This window comes from Dendropsophus ebraccatus, chromosome 1 (assembly GCF_027789765.1).
Source record: "Dendropsophus ebraccatus isolate aDenEbr1 chromosome 1, aDenEbr1.pat, whole genome shotgun sequence".
Taxonomy (NCBI): Eukaryota; Metazoa; Chordata; class Amphibia; order Anura; family Hylidae; genus Dendropsophus; species Dendropsophus ebraccatus.
The window spans coordinates 165,253,228-165,275,266 of NC_091454.1; the positions used below are offsets into that span (position 1 = coordinate 165,253,228).

Here is a 22,039-nt window from a genome sequence, read left to right on the forward strand (position 1 = left end):
ACAGCTAAAGCGCTCACAAGGTCTTCACTAATCTGGGTATGGTTTTCCACAGGTGATCAGTAATGACGTCTGAATGTCTGATCCTACACTGAAGGCTGTTGTGAAGGTTTACCTCAGAGTTTAAAGGGGTAGTCCCATTAAAAAGGTTATCTTCTATCTACAGGATAGGAGATGGGCTTACTGCTGAGCCCTCACTGATATTAAAAAGGGAGTACATTCTCTATGGGGCTGCTTAACATTGCTTAATCCATCTTTCTCAGAATCAGTTGGGGTTCCAGTGGTCAGTTCCCAACCAATCAGCATGTTATCCCATATCCCGATAAAAAGGATAACTTCTTCAGATGGGAATATCCCTTTAAAATATCACAGCATAATCCTTGAATGTAAACACACAGGTAAACACTCTAAACAGATGTAAAGTGGGAATAAAGTGTTTCCGACCTGAACATCAGTGTTTCTATATAGCACATTAACATTCCTAAATCTACCTTCAAATATGAAGGCCATTAATAAAACTATAGATAACAGAAGCATTAACCCGGAATTGAGTAATACGGTCAACCATACCTGATCCTATAGTCCATTAGTAATTGTAGATGTAATAGTCATAAATTAAACTTATAAAAAGATAGGAAGAATTACACAGTATAATGAATAGTAAAACATGGAGCTTGTCAGATAATCAGTGAAGTGCGAGAGCGAGAGATCTCACAGCTCATTGCTCATACCATATCTTTACAGTAGATCAGATTATTTTTCAACAAAGTTCATTCTTTTTTTTATCTTTTAACATCTGTGTGTTGAAGTCATAGAACACAAAGACCGTGCACTGTGTATGACTCCTCGGGGATAGAGAGAGCAGAATTAAAAAAGACTAAAGTGCCAAGATTTTGCCTAAAAGAAAAAATTAATTCAATGAGCAAATCTGTAACACTTTGAAAATTAGACATTTGGCAGCCTACTAATAACCAGTAGTGAGAAAAAAATCAACACGTCTGGGACCTCCATACTCTTTACCATTTTATAATAAATTGCAAGAATTGGTGCTCAGTAATTTCAGGTTTTAAAGATCGGAAACAGTTTCAGTGTAGCTCTGTTCACACTAATGCTAGGCTCCATTCTGTCCAGCTTGTGTTTCTTTTCTTTTTTTTAACGCAAAAATTGTTTAGTCTGCTGTACTGAGTGAGTCTGGCAGCTGCACCATAACCTTCACTAAATAACATAAATAAACATATGGGCAGGAAAGTTGGATTACCGGCCACAGCAGCCATTTTATTAAGGGAATACAAAGGAGATCATTTTAATATCAACCATTAAATATCTTAATAACAATCAATACTTGAAGGGGGAGATTTATCAAACATGGTGTAAAGTGAAACTGGCTCAGTTGCCCCTAGCAACCAATCAGATTCCACCTTTTATCCCTCTCAGACTCTTTGGGAAATAAAAGGTGAAAGCCGATTGGTTGCTATGGGCAACTGAGCCAGTTTCACTTTCCACCATGTTTAATAAATCTACCCCTTGCAGTAATCATCAAAAACACAAATAAAACACTGAAAATGAGAACATACAGGACTTGAGCTGTCTTTTGGGCTTAAAAAAGGCCTGGCACACCAAGTTACCCCCATCTGTAAAGATAGCTTAGAGGCATTGAGAACATGAGAAGATTCCTTTTGTTCAAAACAGCTACCTGCTGCAAAGAAATCCCCAACATGGATCCAAGTACTAGAAACAAAATATAAGACAGCGCTCCACAGTGTAATTCAGACAGGAAGTGGTGAAAGTGGTGAAAGTAAGTACATAGAACTCTCACCTGAGCAGGTTGTGCTGGTGTAAGGCACAACTCTTACTGGTATCATGTGAATGAACCGCAGCCACTCCCGACTAATCCTCACAGGGATGAAAGACAGTCAGTATCCTCCTCCACTCAGGCAAAACAGGTGCAAGTCCAAGGGGTAATAGTGATATAAAATATCATAAAATTTATTGAAAGAATTATGCCAACGACACAATGCGTTTCGAGACTGGTCCGGTCTCTTTATGAAGTGTCTAAGGCACTCCGGTCTCGAAACCCGTTATGATATTTTATATCACTAATACCCCTTGGACCTGCGCCTGCTTTACCCGCCTTGGAGTGGAGGACGATACTGACCAACATGGATGCAGACAGCCTTAGCCACACTATAAAACCTTGGGTTTTACATATTTTTGTCAAGCACAATTGTGAAATAGAGTAAACTGGTACCACGCACTTCTGAATTAGCACAATAATGAAAGTCTAGAGAGCCAAACAAAACCATACGGGGTGCTCAGGGTTAAAAGTCTTCCCCAGACACCAGCCCGCATGTGCGTGTGAAGTGGTTGTTACACATTCAGTGGTTGATTGGTGTCCTTGCCGTCTGCTATGCGCTCTATTTGATACTACTGTATGTCTGTTTGAAGAATAAAGAAGACTTTTAATGGTAAGTGCCGCCACATTCTTCTTTGCTCGGTTTTGACATACACATATTGTGCCCCCTTAAATTTTCCATCTTGACAAGGAGAGCACCTGTCACCTAAAGCAGAGATTCCCTAACAAAATTGAGGATTTTTTCCCCCATCCTCCATACAAGAGGATGGGACCTCGCAGTGGTGAGGAAGTGAACACTGCCTGCTAACTCCTTCTGTTAAAGGGGTTGGGTACTTTATAGTAAAATGGTTTTGTGTGTAGTATAAGTAGTGTATTCGCAACACTTGTTTTCCAGAGGATAGCCAACATGGAGGAGTATGTGACCATGCCCCACCCCCAGTGTCCACCACTGAGCCTGTATATTCCTATGGAGGACACTGGGAAGCGAGGCATGGTCACATGCTCCTCCATGTCGATTATCTTATGGACAGCCTCACCACAGAGCAGGGCAGTACAGCCTGGAGGAGGGGAGTCTGATATTAGCCCTATGAGGTACACAGGGAGCTGCTGTCAAACTGCAGTGAGTACATTTACTAATACTGTACACTAAACTATTTTACTATAAAGTGGCCAACCCCTTTAAGTAAACCCTTTCCCCATCATGGTAAGGCCCTAACCTTTTCACTGGCAGAATGTCCTGTGCTTTGCTGTAAAAATAAAATTATGGAAATCGAAGCCATTTCTCTACAAACTGGTTATAGCTGTGGCTTTTGGCTCCTCTTTTTCCCTTAACAGGGAAAGCAACATGCCCTTAACACTGCTAGTTGTAATTTTTTTTCTCAGTGCCATCCTCGCATTCTCTTTTCAGTGTCAGCCACTTGTACCTTTTCTGATTCCACCCAGTTGCCCCCTTAGGCCAGGTTCAGACTATGTAACTGTGCGGCTGTATTTGCGGCTGTAATTGTGCGGCGGTATTTTTGGTGGTTCATGCGTACGCTGGAAAGTATAGGATATACGGCTGCACAGTGCACACTATGTATGAATCTACGGCCCTATCGTAAACGGACCCGTAAAAAATGAACAAGACCATTGTTTGCGGCTGGAGATGCGGCCGAGGATTGACAGGCGGTCCGTACGGAGTACTTCAAAAATAGCCGGCAATGATGCCGAATGCCGATGCCTCTAATAGTTAATATATTAAATTAATAAAACACATTCTCTTTGTAATAAAGTCCCTTTCGTTAATCAATAATTTAATTCTAACGAATCCATCATTGTGCAATTAAATATACTGTCAAAAAATAAATATATATATAAATATACATTTATTTATATATCTATTTATTTTAACAGTATATTTAATTGCAAAATGATGGATTAGTTTAAATTTAATTATTGAACAACGAAAGGGACTTTATTACAAAGAGAATGTGTTTTATTATTTTAATAGATTAACCATGAGAGACATCGACATTAGTGCAGAGGATCGCAAACCCCGGTAATAGCAATTCATGTAAACTGTGTTCCCTGCTTTCCCAGATGCATCCAGAGGTGTTTGCATCACTTTCTTAAGATTTTATTTGTTATTTTTAGTTCAACCAGATTTCAAAGTAAATGACCGTATGTTTTGAGCCGCATGTCTATTTTTTCCCACGGCCGGAGTTTCATCGGCACATTTACAGCCGCATAAAAAATACAGCCGCACAGTTACATAGTGTGAACCTAGCCTTACAGTGCGAGTTACATGCATATGTGTGCCACATTGCATTCAAATGCTGATCGTTTCGTGCTTCAAGTTCGCTCATCTCTAGTTGTTCAGCATTTTTTTGGGAAACCAGACTAAGATTAAAAAAGGGAATATATACTTTTCTCACCTCTCGGATCCCCCGCCACTGCTGTCCCGGGGCTGACGGGTCTGATCACCACTTCCTGCTCCCAGCTCATAGGCTGAGTGGGTATTTTCTGTGCATCGAGATAGGGAGCGGAGGTCAGCAGGGACTTTCAGAGTGGCACGGGTAGGTGAGTAAATTTTCTTTTTTAAAAAACCACTTTACCCATAAAACCACTTTAAGATACATAATTGGATACATTCTCTACTTCGTTTTTTGAAATACTAAAATATTGTATCTTAAGGCTATGTTCACACTACGTAATAGACCGGCCAGGTCACGGAACGGCCGGTCTCTTGCTGGATCATCTCGGCCGGTACTTAAGTACCAGCCGGATGATCTTTCGGCCGCTTCACTGTGTGAACTGACAGGTCATATTGCGGCCGGAATTCAGTGAATTCAGTCAGTTATTTGCGGTGCCGCATGGGATCCCGGCCGGAGCGCATACGATGTGTGTACGCTCCAGCCGGGATCCCATTGAAAGTAAGGTTATGTTCCACCCCGAAAAACTACGGCCGTAGTTCTGCGGCAAGAACTACGGCCGTAGTTTTATGTAGTGTGAACATAGCCTAAATGCAAAACAAAACAAAAGGCATTTTCTTATACATACAAGTGAGAAGATCATGTCATCTACAAGGACATATCATGCTGTATTCAGATGCACCACACCTTTTCTGCATTTTTAGATATCCTTTGACAGTTAATATTTCCAGAAGACAGTATGAGACCTCATACTTAATCACTGTGACTTCTGGATGCCCTGACTTTACATTAAAAGGTTACGTAAAAGGATCCTCTTTTGAAGTAGTGGCTTTGAAGGAAATGGTCCAGTTCCCTATAGACAGTGTAGCATTGTAGAATTAGCAGGATTTCCTTCTCATTGCTGGAGATTATAGGTGGCAAGACAAAGACTAAGACAGCCATAGACACACATCCTGTTGTACCCAACAAAAGAAAAACTGACAGTCAAAGATGTGTGAAAAATTGGGATATTGTTAAATCTGATTTCATAATACGGTAATAACTTTTGGCTTTAAGGTGTTGTACTGTCAACTATTAATCCCTTAAAGAGGCAACCAATTTCCATTTTAGTACTTTCGTTTTTTTCTTCGTGTTTAAAAAGCCATAGACTCTTCTTTTTTTAGTCTACAGAGCTTTTTTATTTTGAGATATAATTGTGCTATGTAATGACACGCTTCATTTTTTCACAAAATATGCAGTGAAATAAAAAAATGTTAAAATTTTTAGGGTGGTATCATTTTGACACCTTTTACCATATGGTAAAACTGACATGTTATCTGTGTTCCTCAAGTCAGTACGATTACAACAACACCCAATTTATATAAGATTTATTTTATTTTTTTACTTTCAAAATAAATAAATGTGTTTACGATAGCTCTATTCTCACTCTTAAGGACGGAGCCTAAAATAGCCTTAAGGACCGGGCCAATTTTCATTTTTGCATTTTCGTTTTTTCTTCCTCAACTTCTAAGAGCCAAACCTCTTTTATTTTTCCAGGTAAAAGGCCATGTGAGATCTTGTTTTTTTCAGGAACAGGTGTACTTTGTAATGCCATCTTTCAATCCACCATAAAATGATTGACGGAACCCCCAAAATATAATTTATGGGGTGGATTTGGGACAAAAATGCAATTCTACAAATTTTGGGGATTTCTGTGTTTACGTCATGCACTTTACGGTAAAACTGACATTTTTTCTTTTTTCTATAGCTCAGTCTGGATACAGTGATATGCATGTTTACAAAGCTTTTCTAATGTTTTACTATTTTTATTAACAGTAAAACTTTTTTTTTTCAAATAAGTATATTTAAGATGGCCCTATCGTGACTCATTTTTGCACCATAATCTTTAGTTTTTATTAGTATAACATTTGTGTAGATCGGACGTATTGAGTACTGTTTATAAATTTTTTAAATCTAAAATGTAATAAAAATAATAAGCAATCTTGGCGTTTTTTACCGCTTTTTTTTTTTAACACCGTTCACCACAAGGGAACAATGTTGTTTTATTATAATAGATATGATGATTACACTATTTACAACATGTAATATGTTTATTTTATTATTTTTATGTGTTTTACTTATAAAATGGGAGGGGGTGATTTAGACTTTTATTGGGGGAGGAGCTATGGGGCATTTTTTAAATGTTATTTATTTTTTTATAATAGACCCAGGGGAATTTTACATACATACATTAGATTGCATTCACTGATCACTGCTGTGCCATAGCATAGCAGGGATCAGTCTTATCTGCGCTCTTATAATAGAGCCTGCCTGTGGCAGATTCTATCAGAAGACAGAAGATCAGACTACACGTAGGTAAGCAATAGACCTCTGGCAGTCAAGCAGAGCGATCGGGTCCCCTGTAGACACCCTACGGGGGTCCCGATCGGTAAGTAACAGGAGCTGCTTCTGTCACTTACACTTAATGGCGATCTGCTACGTGATCACGGCAGCCTACCATTGAGGGTGAGGGTCCAGCTGCTGATAGCAGCCGGTCCTCACTCGCTATGAAGCAAGCCCAGCTCCTGAGTTTGCTTCATAGTGTGTCCCCCCTGGTGATGCATTGAGGCCCAGGTGGCGCCATTGTTAAGGGGTTAAAATACTTTTATTGTTTGATTTATAGAGCTGAGTGAGGTGTAATTTTTTTGTGCCATGTAGTTTTTATTAGTATCACACTGTGACTTTTTGAGTCACAGTTTTTTTCGGGCATGAGAGGTGACTAAAAATTTTGCCATTTTGTAGTCTTTTGAGCTTATGCCTTTTACCCTGCGATATTAGGAATGTGAAATGTAATAGGTCAGCGATTCCGCATACTGCAATACCAAATATGTTTATTTTTCGTTCACATTTTTTTTTTTTTCAAATAGGAACAGAAGGGTGATTTAAACTTTTATTTTGCAAATAATTATGATTAGAATTGCTCTATTGTGACTCTCATAATTGTTTTATAATGGGGCTGTATGGGATGTCATTTTTTTGTTCTATGAACTCTATTCTATTTTTTATTGGTATTAAATTTATGTAGATTGTTTTTATCAATTTTTATTACTTTTAGATATAATGTAACAAAAAAAAATCAGCAATTGTGATTTCTTATTTCATTTTCTACGTTCACCATACAGGAATATAATTGTAATATTTTAATAGATCGGACAATTCAGCATGTTACAATATATGATATGTCTATTTTTTTTTATTTATATAATGGGAAATGGGGGTGATTTCAACTTTTAATGGGGAGGAGCTTTTTCATATTTTTAAAAACATTTTTAAATAGTCCTCCTAGAGGACTATTACATGCAATCATTAGATAGCTTACACTGGTCCATGCTATGTTATTGCATAGCACTGATCAGTGTAATCTGTGGTTCTTTTTATACAGTCTGACACGATATGCAGAGTGTGTCCCGGAGCCTGGCGGAGTGATTGCCTGCTCAGCCAATCAGTGTCTGGAGCGGGATACTTTTTTTTAATTTGGTGGGACTTCTCCTTTAAGTCAATTAGAACATTAAGTTAAACACGTCTTTGTGATATCTCTAGTTTTTATATTTCCTTTTATGGCCTTCCATTAGAAAAACTTCCATCTGTAACCATGTGTATAATCTTACATCAGCTTGAAAACATTAGAAATGAGTCAAGCAGCCATGTCGCTCTGCATGGTTGTGTCAGGTGATAAGTTTGATAAATACAAGTCTGTGTATTGATACAGCTCCAGAAAGCACTATACCGCAAACACAGACCTTGTCAAACAAAATATTTTTGTGTTTTATTCAAAATGACATATGAAGTGATTTGTGCAATTAGCTTGTCTGGGACTTCCACTGTATCTATATGTAATGTCCGATGCATGAACATGTGTAAATGTTCCCACCAGCATCAGAACACACAGTGTGCTTCTGTACAGTGTACAAGAAGATAATTTGTAGACGATAATTGGGCACTGTTCAAATCTCTCTTCACTATTAGGATAATAGAACAAGGGCAGCATGAACAGAAAGGAACCAGCTGGAAATGATGTAAGGATATAATGAGAATAATGGAGGCTGCTCCTGTCCATACTGTGATATTTTGTCCTTGAGTGTAAAGATTAAGTTAGAATGCAGTGGACATTGTAATTTGGCAGGAACCTGGTGAACCCCATTTGTCTCCTTTGGCTGCTGCTGTTGTTCCTCTAGAAATAGACCTCAAATGGAATAACAACGTGGATGTGAGTTGAGCTAGGTTATATATATATATATATATATATATATATATATATATATATATATATATATAAAAATAGCGTAGAGTGGACGCAGCACTCCAGGAATCCTATGTGGTTGGTGCCTGCAGTAAATACCCTTGCGGACCGGGGATGAGAGTATATAAGCCAGCAAAATTACCGCAGCACTCCGTAGGTTGTTTTCAAACCGTGAAGTTTATTGCTCCCACAAAGTGCATTTAGTGCACTTTGTGGGAGCAATAAACTTCACGGTTTGAAAACAACCTACGGAGTGCTGCGGTAATTTTGCTGGCTTATATATATATATATATATATATATATATATATATATATATATATATATTATATCCATCAGCCAAAAGGGGTTGTCCAGCAAAAAGCTTTTTCTTTCAGATGAACTGGTGTCAGAAAGTTATATAGATTTGTAATTTACTTCTATTTCAAAATCTCAACTCTTCCCATATATTAGTTGCTGTATGTCATGCAGGAAATGTTTTGTTTTCAGTTTGACATAACATTTCCTGTAGGACATACAGCAGCTAATAAATATTGGAAGATTTTTTTAACCCCTTCCCTCCGCAGGATGTATTGGAACGTCCTGCTGCAGGTGGGGAGGTTCAGAGAGGGTCCGCGCTGCAACCCCACTCTTAACCACCCCAATCCCTGATGCTTTCTGCAGTCCAGGACTGCGGCTATTAGCAGGTGCGGCCGATACCGCACCCGCTAATTAGGACAGTTAAATGCAGCTGTCAAACATAACAGATGCATTTAAAAGTCCTTTGCAGTCCCTCTCCATGGTGTCTAGTGGTGGATCCATTAGTGGCAGAATGGCGCTGACCCGACTCAGCAATCCATCTACCTGGTTTGCAGCAGACCAGAATAATAGAGCACTGATCTGATGGATCAGTGCTCTGTTATATACACAGCATTGATCTCAATGGGAGATCAGTGCTGTGTATATAGAAGTCCCCCAGGGGGCTTCTAATTAATGTATGTGGGGGAAAAAAAGTGTTTTATTAATTCCCATTTCATAAATAAAAATAAATAAATGAACATACTGTATTTAGTATCGCTGTGTGCATAATCGCTCGAACTATTAAATTATCACATTCCTGATCTCGCACGGTAAACTGCGGAAGAGCAAAAAAATGCCAAAGTGCAAAATTGTGCATTTTTGGTAGCATCAAATCCAGAAAAATTTTAATAAAAAGCGAGCAAAAAGACGCACATATGCAAGTAAGGTACCGATAGAAAGTACAGATCGTGGCGCAAGAAATGACACCTCACACAGCCCCATAGACCAAAGGATAAAAGCGTTATAAGGCTATGTTTAGATAGACGCTGTATGAGATCGGACGTTCCGTGACCCACGGAACAGCCGGTCTCATTAAAGATTGTCCTAGTCAGTACTGCAGTACGGATGATCTTTAGCGCTGCTGAATTCTTATGCGGGCGCATCCGTGCACCCCCGCATCAGAACTCCCCAGTGCACACTATGGAGACTGTGGCAGGAGCTGCTCGCTCCATTGTGTGCACTGACAGAGTTTTCTGCGCCCACTGTTCAATGATTAGCTGCTGCAGGAAACCGACATGTCAGTTTTTTGTGGCGCCGCTAGAGAACCCGGCCAGAATATACTATGTGTATGTGCTCCAGCCGGGATTCCATAGACGGCAAGGTAGTGTATATTTTCGTATTAATCATGGCCGTTGTTGCAACAACAGCCGTACTTTTCCGAAAATATACGTTGTGTGAACATGACCTAAGAATGGGAACAGAGCAATTTTAAGGAACAATTTGTTTTTGTAAAAGGTTTTAATTTTTTAAAAGCTGTCAAATTAAATAAAAGTTATGCCTATCACTGTAATCATACCGACTTGTGGAACATAGATAACATGTCAGTTTTACCATAGGGTGCATGGCATAAACACAAAACCACCCGAATAAAAAATAATGCATTTTGTTTTCAATTTCACTGCGCATATAATTTGTTTCTGGTTTGGCAGCATATTTTATGCAAAAATTAAGTTTGTCATTGCAAAGTTCAATTAGTGGCACAAAAAATAAAGGCTCATGTGGGTCTGTAGGTGAAAAAATGCAAGCGCTGTGGCCTTTTAAACACAAGGAGGAAACACGAAAATGCAAAAACGGAATTTGGCCCAGAAGGAAAGGGGTTAATAGAAGTAAATTACAAATCTATATAACTTTCTGACACCAGTTGATTTGAAAGAAAAAAGATTTTCGCTGTATAACCCCCTTTAACTACCTACCTGCTTCATTGTGTGTTGGCCAAAGAAAAATATTTTATAAGTACTGTAAGTTGAGGGGGGGAACCTCTATGGATGGAGCTTGATTTCCCGGCATATTCCAAATAAATTTCATTCAGAGATTTGGGAAATGTAGAGGCCAAGTCAACAGCTTGAACTCTTAATCGTGTTCATCAAGCCTTTCCTGGAAATCTTTTATTTCTGTGTGAAAGATTGGTATGGATATAGTCAGTTTTTAATGTGTAACACACCAGTTTCTCATTTCTTGTAATTTGTAATCAGCACACATGTGTATTTAAATATCTTGTGGAAGTATCTATGTTGTCAATGATCAAGATCTGGCATGCCTGTGGTATGCTGCATCATGGTGGAAATTGCCTGTATTTTAACTTAGATTTAGAATGAGAATATTCAATTGCTGGATCATCTGTTCAATATAAAAGACTTAATATGCATGATGTTGCACTGTAGAATAGTGGCCAAAGGACTGCATCGTGTAGCACTACAGCTAACTCTAATGTAGAGGTGACCTGACACAACCGTAGGTAGGGTAGCCTAAGAAGGGGTAGGGGAGGACACAAACAGTGAGCCTTAATCTGGTCCCACCAACTCACCCCGCATACTTGCCTCAACAGTCCTGGGCAACTGTGGACAACCACAGTCGCAATAAGGTGATTTCATAAAACAAGGACAAGACAAAATTACATGGAAAGGTGTAGTCAACAGGCCAGGGTCAGACCAAACAGGCAGCAAGTTACAAAAACAGGATCCAAGAGAAAAAACAAGTGACAGAGCCAAAGTCACGGAAAGCCAGGTAACAATACAGGAAAAGATATGGAGGTGTTTGCATGTTAAAAAAACTGGTCTAATAGCCAGCATGGATATCTGGGCACTGTTCCTTTTTAGGAGGCCAGGGTCTCGGTCCAGGATGTGATTGGACCAGACACACACAGAAACAGACACAGCAAGGTTAAGTGAAAGAAGTAAATGTCAATTAACTAAGCAAAACAGATTTTAACTGTTAAGTGGCCAGTAGTGATGAGGTAATGTATGTTTGTTATTTGTTCGTGATTGTTCGCCATTTTTTTTTTAAAGTTCGTGTTCGGGATCTGAACTGGACATTGGGATGTTCGCTCATCACTAGTGGCCAGATGGAACTCAGCAGGGAAGAGATGGGTGTGGCAAGTAAATCAGCAAAGCTTTGAGGTCCAAACAGTAATGAGCATAACATCACCAACCTGTGGCGCTCCCACTTTTAACAAAACCACAATTCCCTGTATGCCTCACCGTTTTTAACAGTGCAGTTGTCAGAAAGGATTTTTTAAAATTCATTTTGCATATCTGGTTTGTCAATGTCATTGCCTGAGGTTGCACACAGACAAATTGTTGCTCAGAAATGGCCTAAGGTGTCTGATGATCAGCAATGAAATTGGAGTATGCAGAATATTATTAGTTAAAACATTCTGACAAAATTGCAAGTGCTTCGGTCTCATGTATAGCATGACTACTAGGGAAAAGTCTTTAAATACGTAAGATTATTTGCCAGGCATGGAGAAATTGCATCCACAAATGATACTTACAGGATTTTTGTTAAAAGAACACCAAGGTGTAATGAAGTAATTTTTTTTTCACCCTTTTTTCTCAACCCACCTAGGCTTCAACGATGAGGTCAACATACAGTAGTTGACAAAGAGATGTTTAGGTTTCTTTGTGTAACACCCATTTATGCCAACCTCCATAAGGAGGGTGTCTTGTAGATCTCATCTCTCGCTGGTGTAGTTCCTCTACACAAGTCTTGCTGGGAGCTTTGTAGGAATGAAAGTCTTCCTTTTTTGTCAGGGGTCGACTCAGGAAACCCCTGCCCAAGCTCAGTTCACACGAGCAATAAAAATAGACAACTTTTCTGATTTATCTTTAGGGTGTCAAATGGTCATGTCCCAAACAATAATACAGATAAAGAAAAAGTGTGAAAAAAAAAATCTTGTATGATTACACTACTACAGATAAAAAATGCTATACAACAGTTCTGGCTAGGGTGTCACTATATGAGAGTCTCCCCTAAAACCTATAGCCTATTCTGGGTTTATCAAATAGTTGTTGGACAGTTCCTACCATAAACATATAGCTGTGACTCAAAGTAGATGATGATCACTTATGTCTACTGTGACTAGATACATTTATGACTTCTTAATAGAAGAGATGTTTCAAAGAAGAAGGTGCTCAGAAGAACCATAGAAGTAAGTACACATATAATGATATGGGTAGAACATGGACTTGCATTTAGGGATGGTCCGAACCGAGTTAGGTTCGGGTTCATACGAACCCGAACTCTCGGAAATGATTCCCGCTGTCTGCCCGCTCCGTGGAGAGGGTGGATACAGCGGGAGGACCGCCTGGAAAACTGGGATACAGCCATAGCCATAGGCTGTATCCCGGTTTTCCAGGCGGTCTTCCCACTGTATGCACCCGCTGCACGGAGCGGCCAGACAGCGGGAATCTTATGCCAAGCATTCGGGTTCATACAAACCCGAACCTCGGCAGTTTCAGACCATCCCTACTAGCATTGTATAATTGTGGTGGTCATATAATGCCAACCACCATAAAGCAGTCACAACAACTACTAGGTTTACTTTCCTAACCAGATTTTTTCTAAATCAACACTATAAAGTCTTTTTTAGTCTCAAGTATGCCTGAAATGGGGACATATCACTTTCTTGGCAGTTAGGAGGCTCTGAATTAAAATACAAAATAAACTTAATTTGAGTCCATAGATACATGGGATGCCAAGATTTATAATGCCAATGTATCATTCCATTTAGGATTTGTTTGATATCTTTAACTGAATGTCAGTGTTACAAGTCACTAACTGGCATATTTATGAACAAGATTCTGACATAAATGTTTATCCTGTGGGCACTTAAATCCTGGGTTTTGCACAGCACTATTTTCAGAATAAAAATACACACAAAATGTACTTAAGTGAATTATGGAAATCCCAAAACTGAAATAGGAGTATTTTACATGTCTAAGGCGGCTCTTTGGGATCCCACAACTACCCCAATGTTGTGTATTTCTTCCCAAGCTAAATATATCTATAACCATGTATTGTGTACCTCTAGGTGTAGGTCTTTGGAGATTAGGATCACTCACTCGTAAGCCTTTCGCTGGAACTTCTACTGTGATAAATTGATAGTAGGCTTGGAAAGCTGGAACAGTCCTGGGTGGTTTAAATGAGCAGATCTGAAAAGTATTTGGCCTAAAAGATCTTTGTAGTGGCAGAGTTCCACTTAGGACTGGCATGCAGAAGGTGAACGTGATTCTTTAACTTTAACTGAGTGAGCTTATTTGGGAAAAGCAAGCAGTGTCTCAGGGGCCCCAGGTTTGAGGTCCATCTCTAGTGAGATTGAGCAGATGAAAAGCAATTTCTGCAAAGCTACTTACCACAACATTTCAGCCATATTTTCTCTTCAACAGTGTTGTCAGTTGTTCATGGTTGACAAAGCAGTGGGAGAGAAAGAGACAATATTTGGTGTTCGGTTGTTTCAGTGGGATCTAATAAAAAGAGAACTGACTATTGCAAAGATCTGGTTGATTTGGTAAAGAAAGTAGAATATGAAATACATATGAAATAATATAGTTAGATTGAGCACAATTTACTTTATACAGTGTTGAAGTAGGAGAGCACAGTATATGGGTTTTACCGGACTGGATTTACCTATTCTGTGCTTTTTCACCCAAGTACTGTACATAAAAAAATGCAAACATTTCACACAAAAAGCATACAGGAGGTAGCACATTCCAAAGAGATGGACCCCTATACACCATTCCCTTTTCCTCCAGGTTAGAAGTCTTCTGCAAGGTCTCAGGATTGATGTTTTCTCTTCTCTGAAGCCTAAGGAGAAATGTTGCCAGGCTTCTACCTGGGCAGCTATCTCATTGTCCACCAAGGAGCATGAACTGGTTACCTGTCCATTACGGCTGGATACACCCATTGAAGCATCAGTCCTGTCACATCTGCTGGATGTGTGATGTGTAGGACAATAACTTTAAACATTAGGACTTCATGGGCAGAGGCAACCACGTCTACAGCCCTCTGAGATGTAAATTAATTACTGCACACATATGTACGGTATATCTATATAAATATCTATATAAAAATCTATGTATAAATGTAGTCATACTGCAGCTAGCGTTTTAGATTTCTTCATTTTAGTTAGAATGCAGGCACATTCAGGTGTGCCCGCACTGCAATTAGCCATAAAGCACAATGTAAAGTACGTCCGGGAGCTGTACTTTACATCTTTACTATCTTGTACAGCCGCTGCTCACTGGATAGCGGCCGCACAAAAAAGACCTGTCAATTGTTTTGTGCAGCCGAAGAGAACCACAACCGTAGTATATACACTATGGCCGTGGTTCCATAGGCTGCAATGTAATCAGCTACTGTAAATAAGCAACGGCCGTTATTGCAACTTCCAATAATGGCCGTTGTTTTTCGTAAAAATACGTAGTGTGAATATGGCCTTATACTTCTGTGAAATGGTGGAATCCTATCTCTATAACGTGGAAAGTATGTACGATGCCAAAATATAATCACATGTGAACCAATGTACTGTATGTTGAACGTCAACATTTCTCCTTGACATACTGTACTGAACTAAAGGTCTTCTTTTTCGGAAGATAATCATGTTTTCTCAAGGAATACCTCTCTCTAGTTATGTGTTTCATTTTAAGAAATTGTGGGAGGCCTGGATGTTATTTTCTCCTCAGCTTCATCTCTGGAATAAAATAGTATTTTTTTGCAATTCTTAGATGTTCTTTTAATGTAAAATGCATACACCTGTGTTAATATTCAGCCAAATAGCCGCTAGCACTGCTCCAGTCACACGATACTCCCAACATCTGTTTCGATCAGTGTAATCTCTTTCTTTTTTTTCCCACAGGAGAAGAGACAATAATTGCTGTACCGCATGGAAGTCGCAGCGTGAGAATCACTGTGAAAGGACCAGCTCACGTTTGTATGAACCATTCTAAGTTACATGTGACATATGTGACAGTTCAGGGCTGAAGTGATGTTGATTTAGATTGCAGCTAAAGAGTTAACACTGGACTGGACACCTGTTTTCCAGTTATAGTGGAAGTTATGATGTCTTAGGGATTAGCTATAGCTACCTTGTGGTGATCTGCAATGGTCTTCAGTTCTTGGGAGTTGCCAGCCAAGTGCTCATCTAGCTTTTTTAGAGTGGAGACACCTGGGGATCTATTACCATTCTAAAGTTGGCTCCTACGTCTGGTAAATAAGACCTTTAAAGAGCATTGGCACTGGTGAATACTTGTTGGGTGGCAGGAGCAATCTTACTAGCACACGGAATGAATGGACAGAAGCAGAATGCTTTATGTTTCATGCTTTTTTCCAATATATGTAATTTCCATATGAAAGAACATACCACCTTGTAGCTGGGCTTTTCTGCTGAAGTTTAATTGCACTAAAAGCCATTCTATCCATTTAGTGTTTAGCATAGGAGGAATTTACCACCCAAATTTCTGATCTTTAGTAGGCTGTACCATACCTATGTTTTAGCTAGATTGGCTTCTAATGTTCTAATCCTTCTTGATGACCTTTTCAGTTAATGGCATCACTTTGTTTTCTTGCCCTTATTGACTATGCTTGCTTTTCAAACTTAAATCAACTCTGTATCCACCAACCCACCCCATCAAACCACTAGTACCATCTGTTTGATGAGGGCAAATCCTTACCAGTCGTGTCTTTAAAAATGTGCCTGTTGTCTTGGTTAGAGCAAAAAATTTTCTTTTAGGGTATAAACCCACACACCGTATACGCAGCAAAAACGCAGCAAATACGCAGCAAATACGCAGCAGATGTGATGGTGAAGATTTGATGCTGTGTTCAGTTATTTAGATCTAATCTGCTGCGTATTTGCTGCGTATCGCAGTAGTAAATACGCTGCATATACGGTGTGTGGGTTTGTACCCTTAAACTGTAGCAGGTCAATCAAACAGGTGTGGCCTAGAGAATCTGTGAACCAGGTCTGCAACGCTTCTCCTTTCTTCCTCCCAACCCTCCTCAGCATTAGGAACGCCTCCAGGCCGGATTTTTATTCATCACTCATCTAAACTGCACCTGTGTTGCTACAGCACAGGTACACTATTTAGATATATGATGAATAGGAGAAATCCTGCCAGGGGCTGTTCATAATGATGAGGGCGGTGGAGAGGAAGAAAAGAGAGGCATTGCAGACCTGGGGCACAGATGCTCTAGACCAGTTTGACTCGCCTGCTACAGATTAATAGATCATTTTTTTCTCTTACTAAGGCACCAGGCATATTTTAAAAGACATGACCGATAAGGATTTACTCTTATCAAACGGGCGGTACTAGCAGTTTGTGGGAGTGGGTTGGTGGATACAGTGTTGCATTAATTACCGAAATGTACATGTTGGGGCCCTAAAGGCTTTAAGCCCATGGCCAGCAGGATCCACTGAGTCTAATGTGTTTGAGGGTGACATATTAAATTTCATTCATTGGATTTATCCAATCATTGGATCATTGGAAAGTCTGATCCATGAGGTCAAAGTCATGAGTAGATAGGAATTAATCTATTTGCCACAAATCAGATTCGATTTAAATTTCACAAAAAATCTAATTTGTTAGAATCCAGCCATTTGGGATTTATTATAGGGTTGTTTTTTTCCTGCTCCAGCCCAGAGGTAAGTGATGATTCTGGGCTGGGTATGTGGCACATGGCTGCTGTGTGTACTGTGCTGGAGTAAGGAAGCTCCTGTGCATGTACCGCATGTGGACTAGGAAAACAACTATGGCATTTCCAAATCAGGATCTGAATCTGAAATGAGTCTGATAGTTTCACTGAATTGGAGCAAAATGAATCTTGAGAAATCTGCTCATTGCTAATCATAACCTGAAAACGCAATACATGATGTGGCCAATCTATAACACAGTTGTTTTTTGTCTTGATATGAACTGAACACAGAATATAAAATGTTATAGATATGAAAGAGACTGTTACAATACAATATATTATAAATAAGTGTATTTACAACAAAAGAGAACAATTGCTGAATTGCTGAGTAGACCACTAAAAAATATTTAGCATCTACAGATCTGCAAAGAGTATTATACATATTGATGTGTTCCACAGATATGATCTTGAGATGATGGAAAATGTACAAAAATTATGTGCCCTATTTGCAAAAGGTTATTCCCTTTCGTGTATTTAAACGGTTACAAAATAGCAAAAACTCATGTGCATAGACATCAGGCAAGATCAAAGGGGGGTAATTTAAGTATTGGATTATATGGTTGTAGTTTTCTCAGGAAAAGCCTAGGCAGGTGTCTGTAATAGCAGAGAGTGTCTTCCACCTATATGTATGTTTAGGGCTAAATTTGGAAACCCACAGCATTGCTGAAGGAGATGTCCGATCTGTATTCTTTTCTGATATATGCATACAGACAAATGGATCAAATCAGTGAGTTTATTATGATTCATCTAAAATATATCAGCTCCAACTAGCCTCTTGAAGATGTCAACTAAAACCTTGCTAGCTACATCTGACAATGGTTAAAACCTTCTACTGTTTTGTAAATAGGAAGTGGTGGCTTCTGCCATTTATATTACAATTTTCCAGTGCATAATGTAATAATATTCCTTTAAAAGCTAATATGGGTTACATTCTGAGATCTATAAATATACTCACCACAAAGTGCATTACCTCCACCCCGCTAAGTAAACAAGTACGTTTGTTACAATTCACTGCAACAGTGGTAATATAAAGCACTTTACCCAAGTCTTCCTATAGACTAAAAGAGCACTCTGTATTTTTCCACTTTCTGACAAAATATCCATGAGATTTAATATAAGTCTCTTCCTCTCACTATATGGTCTTTTGTAAAGTTATTTTTCTAAACCATTAAATTGTTCTTCAACTCATTTTTTTCCACTCAGTTTGACACATTGGGCACAGAGAGAATCTATGGAACACTGGTTGCTCAGCCAACATTATGCCACACATAGATAGAGTTGCCTACGAGTCCAATAGGCTTGACAATCAATATTCAAGGATTCAATTTCCTTTTATTCACCCCACTATTATACCATAGCTCAGGATGGAGAAAATGCATTCATCCATTCATTAAAGCTACAGAAATCAGGTTGAGGTGCAATGATGGACAATGTTTTTTCAGCACTCGTCAATTTTTAAATGTGCAATGAAAGCAAGTGGGGTTGTCATATCAGGTAGGGATCAGAATGGCCCTGATCTCACTCCAATCACTCTCCCTACCTTCTCTGCCCTAAACAGTGACCCCCCCCCCCCCAAACTGGGCAAGGGTCCATATGCTGGCACAAAGTCACAGGAAGAAGGGAGGTTATACAGGCCAGCTCAAATACCAAACAGGTGTGTATAGGCAAAAACGCTAATAGAAGAGGAATACTCGATAAAACTATAAAGGGCAAAACCAGATAGTAAAGCAGCTAGTATAAGCCAAAGAATGTTGACATTGATCATGATTGAGTAGGGGTCCTTTCCAAGATTGGCCATTGAATTCCATAGTTATTTGTTGAACCACAACTGAAATAACCTTGTCTGTCCTTATGGATGTTTTACATTTCTGTTTTTCTCCATTTAGTTATTGAGTCAAAAACCTTACAAGGTGAGAGTGGGGAACACAGCTTTACCAGTCCTGGAACCTATGTGATTGAGAATACAACAGTAGAATTTCAGAAGGGATCTGAAAGGGAAATCCTAAAAGTGCCTGGTCCACTGCGAGCTGATTTCATTGTTAAGGTACAGCCTTGTTTTCTTTCTTTGAAAAAGTTTTAATGAACTAGGGCATCAATATATTGCCAAATGTGAGTGATATTTATTTAAAACCTCTTCAAGATTTTACATTAAAGTTATTTGAGATTCAGTGAGACAGATGTAGGAAGACGGTAAATAGATTTTTTTTTTTTAGTATTGTCATGAATAGACATTTCATTACAAATAAATTCACTGGCTGATTTAATTGAACCTTCACTGGTAGCCTTATGTAAACATTCACTTGTCAAGCTGTTTCTGGACAATCGTGCATTACCATGTGAATTATTTCCAATCCCATGGGCTTTGAACTAGTTGGAGTTTGGAAGTGGCGGCCCACTTTGCACTGCATTTATCAAATTTAGTAGAACACATTGCTAAATTTAAAAAATTAGCTTTTTATGCTTATTTGATGGATTTTTTTTTTTCACTTTATAGTATGTGAACCCTGCCTAAAAATATCAGAGCTAATAATATACTTACTTTGAATATTTTGTTCCAGTGTCTCGCCACAAGTACAGTACACACAATTACCTTGAAGCTTATTTGTTTGGAATTCGACACAGTGTTGTGCCACCATAATAAAGTTCAAAAAGGTGTAAAAAAGATCAACATTTTTGCATTTTATGAGGTTCCTCGTAATTTGGTGTAATGAATGTACTGGTTGGATCCTAAGATGGTTGTTTTTATGGTGCAGGTCTTGAAAACATTATATATAAGAATTTAATGAATGGTGGCTTTTTTAAGCTACTATTAAAAGTGTCAGAAAAAAATATGACAAAAAAGGCTTAAAAGGCACCTAGCAATGAAATAGAATTTGTAGTAATTGTTCACTTCCTTACTTTACCTATCCCTGGTTTTTGCTACAAATATGTCAAGTTTCTTTGCCATGTTTCCATAATCTTTTTTTACAGTTTCTAATTAGAAGCAAAATTAAGTTTTCAGAGCCTAAAGCCTTCCAACACGTGTCCCCAGAGGTAGCAGCAACAGACAGATCTGGCAAACCTCTTTGGACCTGTATGCATGATCCTTAGAAAATTAAATAAATTTATATGTACAGTTTTAATTATAAACTCCTAGTGTCTGAAAAGTAGCCTTCACTTTCCCATTAGCTAAGATTATTGCCCCTTGGTGAATATCACCTCCAAACTGCTTCATAATTAGTGTTACGCTTTATTACCCAACACAAAAATATGATAAAACGCAGACTTTTTATCTTTACCAAGAACGTTTGACTGTAAGCTGTAAGATGCGTGTATTGTGCATGTATAAAGAATGTTGTTTTGGCCCTGGCCATGTTTGGCGGAGTAACACATATCATTTTGGTCCAAATTTTGGTCCAGAACCAGGATAGAAACTATAATGGAAAGATTTTTTTATTTAATAATTTTGTATTTATGTATGTTATTATTCAAAAAAATCAACATGCTTCAAATAAAGGGATCTTCTCATCTCAAGGATAATATTTAAAGAGTACCTCTAAAGAGTAAATCTCACTGGTTCTTTAGTTCCAACATGGAGAGATGCACTTCAGGCTGGGGGGTACGATGAAGCAACCGCACAACACCCAGTGAGCTCTGTGCACCAGCCCATTTCTAATAATTATTTTAACTGAGCTTTGATATGCACTGTCCACCATGGAGTTCCTCTCTCTGCTTATTTTCTTTTATTTTTAGGCTATGTTCAGACGCTGTATGAGACCGGTCGTTCTGTGACCCGGCCGTGTTATGGAACGGCCGGTCCCAGAAAAGATAATCTCAACAGGTACTGCAGTACCGGGCAGATGATCTTTTACGCCGCTGAGTTCTGATGCGGGCGCATCAGTGCGCACCCGCATCAGAACTCCCCCCAGCACACAATGGAGCGTGCGGCCAGAGAAAAATGTCATTTTCTCGCGGCGCCGCTAGGGATTCCGGCCGGAGTGTATATCATGTGTTTACACTCCTTCCGGGATTCCCTCAGCCTGCAGCACTACGTAAGTCCTGCAGAAATCACAATGGGCGTGATTTCTGCGGAACATAGTGTGAACATAGCTTTAATATGTGAAAAGGTTTTAAAATAGCAGCAACACTTTAAAGTTTCACTATATGGCAAAACTTATTTTCTGTTCTACTCTCAAAAGAGATAAGAGTCGGCCCAAAAATCTAATATACAATTAAGATCCATCCAAGAAGATACATTGCAATCATACAGTTCTAGCATATTACAGTGTCTGCCAACACCACCTGGTAAAATCTGCTCTGTTCTTGAGATGATCGTTATGTTAAAACACAAGGGCTAGAGGCTGCTTAGATTGTTCTGTAGTGGGAACAGGGTTATTGCAAGCTGTAAATGTATTTAAAGAGGTAGGTTTTTAAGTGGGGATATTATTTGATGTGTTGGGGTTATTCCAGAGAATAATGGGCACAAGGGATGATTC

The 22,039-nt window shown here is 39.0% G+C and overlaps 1 protein-coding gene across 1 annotated transcript in view; it reads left to right on the forward strand.

The window, feature by feature from the left end:
• ADAMTSL3 (ADAMTS like 3) overlaps window positions 1-22,039 on the forward strand; it is a 367,623-nt gene that overhangs the window by 245,621 nt on the left and 99,963 nt on the right. The window contains exons 8-9 of the mRNA XM_069983695.1: window positions 15,730-15,804; window positions 19,451-19,608. Coding sequence (XP_069839796.1) covers window positions 15,730-15,804; window positions 19,451-19,608 — 233 coding nt within the window. The remainder of the gene's footprint in view (window positions 1-15,729; window positions 15,805-19,450; window positions 19,609-22,039) is intronic.